Genomic DNA, 10,584 nt, shown 5'->3' on the forward strand with positions numbered 1-10,584 from the left:
GCCCTCACTTCAGATTCCAGTCTCAAGTCCCAGGTTGCCACCTGTACTTGTGACCTATCAGCTATAAATTGGGAGTTCCCATGACTCCTTCATCAAGTTTGATAATTTACTAGAATGGATCACAGAACTCAGGGAACACTTTGCTTACGTTCACTGATTTATTATAAAGGATACAATTCAGAACAGCCAGATGGAAGAGATGCATAGGGTACAATATGATGGGGAGGGGAGGTAGGGAGCTTCCATGCCCTCTCTGGGCACACTACTCTCCCAGTACCTCAAAGTATTCACCAGCCAGGAAGCTCTCTGTAGTTTAGGGGGTTTTATTACATAGGCATGATTGATTATATCATTGGACATTAATAATTGAACCCAACTTCCAGCCCCTCTCCCCTTCTCAGAGGTCAGGGAATGGGGCTGAAAGTTCCAACCCTCTAATCCTGCTTTGGCCTTTCTGGAGACTAGCTCCTAGAAGTTAAGAAAGGGGTCTCCAGCCACCAGTCACCTAATTAGCATGCAAAAGATACTCTTATCACTCCAGAGATTCCAAGGCTTCTAGAAGCTGTATACCAGGAACTGAGGATAAAGACCATATATATACTATTGTGCCATAGTTACATACTATGTGATTCCATTTATTCCATTCTGGAAAAGATAAAACTATAGGGGACAGAAATCAGATCAGTGGCTGCCAGGGGCTATAGTTAAGGGGAGGGGATTAACTGCAAAGGAGCAGAAGGGAATCATTTTGGCTGTTTGAAATATTCTATATTAGTGTGGTAGTTATTTGCCAAAATACCTGTGTCAAAATTCATTAAACTTTACTCTTATAAAAGGGATTTGTACAGTATTTAAAGTATACCTTAATAAATATGACTTCAAATAAAAGCTATTTCCTTCTGTCACCTTTTGCAAATCCCCTGCCCCTAAAGGACGTGACATATTTATTATGACTGTTGTAAAGGAAGGAAATAAAAGTTCTATCAATGAACACCTGGTATGACTTCCACAAAAATGTCCACTATCCACTGTAAGCACCAAGAGTAGAACATGATTCAGTAGAATTTTTCAAGTATCTTTGGTCCAAAGCTTCTGTTTATCCCTGATTTCAGCCTGAAAGTTTCTCCTCTTTGGGTCCTCCTTCTGTGCCTTTCAGTTCTGGAGATTCTGCAGCTTTAATAACTTCTTTTGGTTCCATCTCTTTACTTTCCTTTTTCTGCTTCGCCTCTGCCTTCTGTTCTTTTGCCTCAAGTTGATAATGGATGCCCATGCCAATGCAGAGATAGATGCCTGAGACAATAAGGATTATGCCGCATGCCCAGTATGTATATTTGTAGTCTCCGTATATGTCACTGAGACGACCTAAGGATGTACAAAAAAAAAAAAAAAAAAGTTATGTGGGTAAACAATTATACCTTTCCCAAATAAAGCTTAAGGATCCACTCAAAGAGCTCATAAAAGTCTAAATAGAAACTGCTCAAAATTATTTGATCTTTTGTTTATGATGTCAACTGATTTTGGATGGCCCTGTGTATTCTGTTATCTTTAGCAACTTGAAAATAATTAAATCTTGGCAAATTTGAATTGGGAAAGTCCTAGAGACCACCTAGGGTCAGTCCTCTCAATACTCAATGGAAAAATTTGTTGCTCAAAAGAGGTTTAGTAGTCTTGCCCAAGGCCATAGAGCTAATTCCAGTCTCCCAGGCCAATGCACTTTCTCTGACATCAGCACTTCCCAAAGGGCGTTCCTGTGAACACTCATCCTCTGCTAAAACATTAACTAACAGCAACACCTTTCCACCATTCTAAGTGCTTAATCCTCACAACAGGAAGGTTCCAGCATCATCCCCATTGTATAACAGAAAAACCGAAGGACAGAAACCTTCAGTAACTCATCCAAGGTCACAAAGCTTGTAAATGAAACAGGTTGGCTTTCAACCCAGCAAGTCTGACTCTGAGGCCTGCACCATAACTTCTGTGCTACAGGATACTCCCTAGTGTTTCCAAAGTCAAGTAAATTTGGAAATGACACAGTCTTTTCTATTAAAGGCTTTATGAGGTAAAGAAACTTATTTACTTATTTATGAGGTAAAGAAACTTATTTACTTTGGTGTTGCCAATCTTTTTTTTGGCCATGAAATCCTTGTAATAGTAAAATTTATTAGTATCTCAAACTAGTATTAAGAAATAAACTTTGGAGGGACTTCCCTGGTGGTCCAGTGGTTAAGAATCCACCTTCCAATGCAGGAGATGTGGGTTCGATCCCTGGTGAGGGAACTAAGATCCCACATGCCGCAGGGCAACTAAGTCTGCACGCCACAACTACTGAGCCTGCACGCTCTAGAGCCCGCGAGCCACCACTAGAGGGCGCGCGTGCTGCAACCACTGAGCCCACATGCTCTGGAGCCCATGCCCCACAACTAGGGTGCCCAAGCACCACAATGAAGATCCCGTGTGCCACAACTAAGACCCAATGCAGCCAAATAAATAAATAAAAGAAATAAACTTTGGAAAATACTACCCATATAAAGGACATAATAACCAATTCAAATATGACTCTATATGGTTTTCTAATGCGGGGCATCATGCACTCAGCAATACTTATTGATTCTCTAAATATACACACGGCCCTGGGTCTGCTAGGCCCTGAGTTAAGGGTGAGCAAAGGAGGTAACATCCACAGCTCAGTGGAGAAGAGAAATGTTAATCCAATAACTACACAGACTGTGACAAGTGCTACAATGAGGGTTTGAAGGCAGAAAATAGGGGTTTTAGACCAGCAATTAGGGTCAGGAAGCCTTTTCTTAAAGTGTAACCTTAGCCAAGACTTATAGGATAGGAGTTATCAAGGAGAAGGGAGATGGGAAAAGGCTCCGGGCAGAGAACAGCCAGTGAAAAGGCAGGTGATAGGAGGAAGCACAGGGTGTGAGAGGAGAAGCACAGAGCAAACTGAGTGGTGGGAAATGAGGCTGGAGACACAGGTGGGCCAGGCCACGCAGGACCTAGTAGGCCACAGCAGGGAATTTGATCTTCACCCTGAGAACGTGGGAAGCAACTGGAGTGTTCTAAGAGATGAAGAACAGCTGGAGTGGATATGGGTAAAATTAGAAGGCTACTGATAGAAGATAGGAGATTTGGATGAGTGGCAGTTGTGATGGAGAGAAAACGGGCAGATTAGAAAGAGATTTAGGAAGCAAAAATGGACAGGATTTGGAATCTCCTTGGGTATATATAGGGAGGAGTGAGGGTGGACAGGTAAGTAGCGGATCTTCAGTTATGTATCCTTCCTTCTTTTATAGTACATAATCTCAAAAGCATGAGTCACGGGGCCTCCCTGGTGGCGCAGTGGTTGAGAGTCCGCCTGCCGATGCAGGGGATACGGGTTCGTGCCCCGGTCTGGGAGGATCCCATGTGCCGCGGAGCGGCTGGGCCCATGAGCCATGGCCGCTGGGCCTGCGCGTCCGGAGCCTGTGCTCCGCAACGGGAGAGGCCACAACAGTGAGAGGCCCACATAACGCAAAAAAAAAGGAAAAAAAAAAAAAAAAAAAAAGCATGAGTCACATCCAGAAGTCCCAATTATTGTTGTGTTTTGTATTAATAATAATTTTAAAATGTAAACCATTTAGCATTCTTTTTTTTAACATCTTTATTGGAGTATAATTGCTTTACAGTGTTGTGTTAAGTTTCTGCTGTATAACAAAGTGAATCAGCTATATGCATACGTATATCCCCATATCCCCTCCCTCTTGCATCTCCCTCCCACTGTCCCTATCCCACCCCTCTAGGTGGTCGCAAAGCACTGAGCTGATCTCCCTGTGCTATGCAGCTGCTTCCCACTAGCTATCTATTTTACATTTGGTAGTGTAGGTATGTCAATGCTACTCTCTCACTTCTTCCCAGCTTACCCTTCCCCCTCCCTGTGTCCTCAAGTCCATTCTCTACGTCTGTGTCTTTATTCCTGTTCTGCCCCTAGGTTCTTCAGAACCTTTTTTTTTTTTTAGATTCCATATATATGCGTTAGCATACAGTATTTTTTTTTCTCTTTCTGACTTACTTCACTTTGTATGACAGACTCTAGGTCCATCCACCTCACTACAAATAACTCAATTTCATTTCTTTTTATGGCTGAGTAATATTCCATTGTATATATGTGCCACATCTTCTTTATCCATTCACCATTTAGCATTCTTAAGAGAATAATACATCAAGTTTTATAGTCACTTACTAGCTGTGTGATCTTGGACAAATTATTTCACTTTTAGAAGCCTCTATTTCTTTATTTATGAAGCGGGAACAATAATTGTCCTACATCACAGACTTATAATATATGACAGAATATAGAAAATGACTAGGACAGTCCCTGGTATACTGTTAGCCCTCACCTGGTACCTATTGTTAGTATTTTAAATATTACTGCTGAGATAAACTCCACAATTAAAAAGAAATCACCAACAGTATGTTAAAGGTGGTTATACATTTTTCTACAATAAACATGTTAGGTTTTTTATCAGGAAAAATGATTATACATACTTAAGTGTGTAATAGTTTTTTATTCCTCTTTCAGCTTGATGATTCACTTCTATTAAGTATTTGAGAAATTATGCTGTACCAAGCATTGTGCCAGCACTGAGGGTACAGAAGCGAAGAAAGACTATCAAGCAGCTCACTGATTTCTGCTTTCTATCACCTTCCTAATCTTCTCTGCCTGTTTTATGTTAATAGAACCATAGAAATAGGGAGACATACTATACCTAAAATCGGTGGCCCCAGGAGAATAGGACAGCATTCCACAATGGTCACCAATCCCACAGCACTGGAGAACCTCTGGGATCCAACCAGGTCCATCAGCGTTTCAAACAATACGGCGCCAAACCACCCAAAAGCAAATCCAAGGAATCCCGCATAAAGACAGAACCCTATATAGCTAGAGGATAAGGGTACTAGCATATGACACACTCCATTTGCAATAATAGAAGCAGCAAAAAAATACTGAATTCCAGGTCTTATCCACTTTGTGTTGGCTACAAATCCCATAGAAGGTCTGGCTACCATGTCAACAAAAGCCAGAATGGAAAGAAGGAAGGCAGACTTCTCACTAGAGTGATGTTGACTCTTGGCATAATTACTAAGAAAGACTAAAGGTGTAGCCAGCGCAAAAGACATTATCACATTCCCAGAGAGGTACAGCATAAAGCCTCTGTGTTTGAATAGGGATAAGTCCAGAAGTTTGTTAACTGTTTGGAAAACGGACTGCTTCTCCTTTGGGGGGTTTCTGCCATTAACTTCTGTATTTGCATCACCTGCCCCCTTGTTTGCATCAGATTTGCCAGCTTCCTGAAGGGATTCTTTAGACTTCTCTTTCCCTGCAGTTGTTGGCTTGGGCTCTATTGGTCTCATCAGGGCTCCAGCCACACAGCAGTTTAGTAGGATGCCTCCAAGAATTAGGAAGCTTCCTCTCCAGCCAAAGACAGCAAAAAGAGCCTGGTTGAGGGGGGCCAGGGCGGAGAGGAACACAGGGCTGCCTGCCATGGCCAGTCCATTTGCTAATGGTCGCCTCTTGTAGAAATACTTGCCAATCATGGTCAGAGCTGGATTAAAGTTGAAGGCAAGCCCAAGACCTGGTGAGAGGGGAAAAAAGAATCACATACTCCAATAAATGTCAGAAACATATTTGGAATTAATTAACTAGGGAAAGAAATGAAGTGGAAAGAGGTCAAAATCATGAGAGGCTATTATAACTAGTAGGTCATTAAGTGGACTGTTATCAAATAAATACAGACATAAAGTCTCTTTATGCAGCAAATACTAGATTTATAATATAAAAATGTATATATATGTATATATGTGTATATATATATATTTTTTGGCCGCACCATGTGGCATGCAGGATCTTAGTTCCCCGACCAGGGATCAAACCCAGGCCCCTTGCAGTGGAAGTACAGAGTCTTAACCCTGGGTCACCAGGGAGTCCCTAAAAAATGTATATTTTAAAACATAATTCTTTTTCCTTTAGTAACAAAAAGAACAATAAATGTAAGATCCTTTGTCTTATTTCATAATTTTAGCTTTCCTGAGGAATAGGGAATTGAAAGCAAAAAGGAGAGAGGATAAATCTTATAAATTCAGAAAGCAAGATAGGAGAAGGGGCAGAAGGAAGGGAAGCAAGAGAGAGGGAGGGGGAGGGAGAGAGAGAAACTGTTTTTGGATAGTAAAACACAACATTGTCAAGATGCTAACACTACCTTAGTAAACCCATTAATTGAATGAAATTTCTATGAAAATTTCAATGTGTTTTATTTTTCTAATGGGGTAAAATGACTCTAAAATACACCCAAAGAACAAATGCATTAGAACTATTGGAAAAGGATAAATAACTGGTGGGCCTACCCTAACAGAGATATAAATATATTGTACAGCTACAGTAATTAGAATAGTGTGGCACTTATTCAAAATTAGAAAAACTGATTACTAAAAGTGGGCAGAAAGTCCAGAAACAGAACCAAAAGATACATTTAAATTAATAGGGAAAGAATGGATTTTTCAGCTAATGGGGCTGGGACAGTAACTATCCCAATAACCTCTTAAATGGTCTCCCAATCTTGCTTCCCTAATAGGTAAACCAGGTTAGGATGCTTGCACATTTCAATCTCTCTAATGACTGCCCGTCCATAACTTTTCACTCTGGATTTAGAGGTCCCATGATTTGGCCCTAACCTACCTCCCTGCCCTCATCTCAGTCTATTCTTACTTGTGCTAAGTGTAACTGTTCTAGATTTTCACAAAGCCTTCTCCTAGCTTTCATTCAGATCTCAACTTAAAATCACCACCTCTGAGAAGCCTTCCCTTAAGGGACTGTTCAATCCTTCTCTATCAAAATTCTGTTTTAAGTCTTTGCAAAGCAGTTATTACTACCCAATATTTTTCTTATTTATTCATTTATTTGTTGGTCTGCTTATTGTCTGCTTCCCTCCACTAAACAGCAGGAATCTTGCCTGTCATGTTGGCTCTCCCCACAGAGCTTGGACCAGTGCCTGGCATATAGTTAGGGACTCAATAAATATTTGTTGAGTGAATTAATAAATGAAATAATGAACAGGCTGAATAATCACATGGGAACAAATAAAGTTCTATTCCTTCCTTATGTTATTCAAATAATCCAGATGAGTTAAAATAGTTAAATGTTTAAAAATTTAATTAATGTAGTAAAAGTATAGATCCAAAAAGATAATACCCATTATTGGCATTATCTCAGGTCCTGCAGGTGGGACTGTAAATTATTATAACCTTTCCAAAAGAGTATTTGGCCAATGATATCAAAACGCTTTTTCCCCAGTAATTGCTCTTCTACAAATTTATCCAAAGGAAATTATCATTTTCACAAAGATGCATACAGAAGCACTATCATGCAAATACTGTTTATTAAGAGTGAAAATATAAACAATCTAAATGTCCTTCAGTTAGAGAATGGTGAAATAAATTATGGTATATCCATCTATCCCATGAAAAAATAATCGCTGCTAAAGTATATTTACTGAGATGGAGAAACTATGTATAATACATGATGTATTATTAAGTGAAAAAATTGGTTACAAACATTATACATAATCTCACCCTTTTAAAAAAATTTTTAACTTTATTGGAGTATAGTTGATTTACAGTGCTGTGTTAGTTTCAGGTATACAGCAAAGTGATTCAGTCATACATACACATACATTCATTCTGCTTTAGACTCTTTTCTCTTATAGGTTATCACAGAATATTGAGTATAGAGTTCCCTGTGCTATAAGTAGGTGCTCATTGGTTATCTATCTTATATATAGTAGTGTGCGTATGTTCATCCCAAGCTCCTGATTTATACCACCCACACTTTTCCCCTTTGGTAACCATAAGTTTGTTTTCAATATCTGTAAGTCTGTTTCTGTTTAGTAAATAAGTTCATTTGTATCATTAAAAAAAATTAGATTCCACATATGAGTGATATCATATGATATTTGTCTTTCTCTGTTTGACTTCACTAATCTCATCCCTTTTTGTTCTAAAAATTCTATGTGTGCATAGAAAAGTGAGTGGATGGGCTTCCATGGTGGCGCAGTGGTTGAGAGTCCGCCTGCCGATGCAGGGGACACGGGTTCGTGCCCCGATCCCGGAAGATCCCACATGCCGCGGAGCGGCTGGGCCCGCGAGCCATGGCCGCGGAGCCTGTGTGTCCGGAGCCTGTGCTCCGCAACGGGAGAGGCCACAGCAGTGAGAGGCCCGCGTACAGCAAAAAAAATAAATAAATAAATAAAAAATAAAGTTTCTTTAAAAAAAAAAAAAGAAAAGTGAGTGGATATGGCATCAAAATATTAATGGTAGTTTAATCTGAACTGTAGAGCTATGGGTGTCGATTGTATTTATATTCAGCAATTTTATTTTCTTAATTTAGTTATTAGAAAGGGGGTTTCCTCATGCATGCACTTTATCCCTTGAAAATGTATCTGTCTTTTCTATCAGAAACTGCTTTGTATCTGACATTCTCTCTTTCTCAAATTTGAGCCAATTCCTTCTTGGGTAGAATGGGAAATGAGTGGGAATAGCTAATGACCCCCCTTTCAACAACTTTTTACCTATCACCACTATCTTCTTTCTTAAAACAAAAAAAGAAAGAAAAGAAAAGAAAGAAAGAAAGAGAGGGAGGAAGGGAAGAAAGAAAGGAAGAAAGGAAAGAATCTCTTTCAATTTATTCATTCAATAAAAATAATCACCCATTAACTGCCAGAACTTTCTTTAAAGACTTGGTTTTTTTAAATTAACATATCAACAGCTCTCAAAAATAGTGACCTAGTAATTTTTCTAACAAACAACTTTCATTTTTCAAAAGAATTGGCAAATTAATGCTATAAATAGTCCACACAAAAATTAATGCTTGAAAATACATCAGTAGCAACTCACCTGCAATGACTCCGACACACAAGTAAAGTTCCTGCACAGTGGAACAGAAAGAAGCCGCAATCAAGCCACAGCCTGACAAGCAGCCGCCAACAATCATAACTGGACGACTGCCATATTTATTCACCAGGATACTGCTGATAGGACCTAGGAGAGAACAAACAGCTTAGTCATATAGAGGAGAAGCCCAGCCCTCACATCCACACCTGCATATGACATTACCAACATGACAGGATGCCACCCCAGAAAATAAACAGATAAAACAAAAGACAGTGGTAAGGAATATTACTTTCTATCTTTATTTCAGAGTCACAGGTCTGTGTAATGGAATACATATAGTATTGATTGTACATTTTCTATATATCTAGGACATATTAGGTGGGTTTTAACTAAAGTATGCAAGACAATAATCTCATTATTTTAAGGCAGAAGAGGCTGCAAATACCCTGATTATAAGTGTTTATAGGATTCTTCATGTATCTAGGATTATCCACATATACGTAGCAAGTTTGCTTGTTTTAAATTTTTAGATGGTCATCTAGAGCAAACACACATGAACAATGAGATTTAGGAGCAAGTCTGATCAAACTTCTGACTTAAGGGCATATTTACAAACTAGCTAAAATGTATTATTTCTCACAGAAAACAACAACACAACCAAAACAGAACTACAAAACAAGAATGCCTACCATCACCTCTTTTCTTCAACATTATACTGGAGGTCCAAGCCAGCAGTAAGACAGCGGGGAAAAAGGTGTCAGGAAATGGAGAAACCAAACTATCAGTATTTGCAGAAGATTTGTCTATCAAAAATTTTTGAAAAAAAATCTACCAATAAACTATTGGAAATAACAAGAGTTTAGCAAGCTTACAGGGTATATGATTAAAATACAAACATCAATTACCTTTCTATACCCAGCAGTCAACACAAAACACATTTTTAAAGAAAGTTATCCTTTATAATGACACCATTTTATAACTGACCTAACAGAGCACACAGCTGCTATGTAGCTTTTATTGTTAAAGACAATGAAAAACATGACTCTAATCACATAACTCCAAGAACTAACATTTCAAATATCTCACTGATAAAGCCATCAAGAACAAAAAGCACTTACTACGGAGCTTTTGTCTACCCATTGAAAGTTAAAAGAGCAGGTCATGAGTACTTACCTCCACCATACATGACAGCAAACGCGATGGAAGATAACCATGACACTTCGCTGGTGCTGGCTTTAAATATTTCTTCAATTTCTTTGTAAAATACAGTAATAGATTTGCCAAAAGCACAAGAGAAGCCAATGGAAATGAAAGCTCCAACAACCACTGCCCACCCCCAGCCTCCATCTGGGGGCGTGTATCCAACTGGACCTCCGTTTGATGGTGGCATTGTAAGTAAAGATGAATTCTAAAATGCAGTTCAAATCCAAATATCTAAAGGGTATGAAATTAAAATAGTACATAACAAGTAGGTCAGTAACAAAGCACTCCCATAAAATCCCTTACATTTATTAAATAAATAAATAAAGGCATATAGCAATTCTCTAAATAAAAGGTCATTTCAAGCATTAGATTCTCATTTAACGGGCTGGAAAGTTAGCTCAGTAAAGTTGGGTTTTCATCTAGCTGCTTAGATTTAAGGTATTCTTTTACTAA

General features: G+C 39.0%; 1 protein-coding gene across 1 annotated transcript; it reads right to left on the reverse strand.

The window, feature by feature from the left end:
* Positions 1-1,108: 1,108 nt before the first annotated feature.
* Positions 1,109-10,318, reverse strand: LOC132481725 (monocarboxylate transporter 1-like). Its single transcript, XM_060086542.1, has 4 exons — positions 10,102-10,318; positions 8,932-9,075; positions 4,752-5,618; positions 1,109-1,362 (listed from the first exon to the last, which is right to left on the reverse strand). Exons 1-4 carry the CDS (start codon positions 10,316-10,318, stop codon positions 1,109-1,111), a joined length of 1,482 nt encoding a protein of 493 aa, XP_059942525.1.
* Positions 10,319-10,584: the final 266 nt, after the last annotated feature.

This window comes from Mesoplodon densirostris, chromosome 2 (genome assembly GCF_025265405.1).
Source record: "Mesoplodon densirostris isolate mMesDen1 chromosome 2, mMesDen1 primary haplotype, whole genome shotgun sequence".
In the NCBI taxonomy this organism is placed as follows: domain Eukaryota; kingdom Metazoa; phylum Chordata; class Mammalia; order Artiodactyla; family Ziphiidae; genus Mesoplodon; species Mesoplodon densirostris.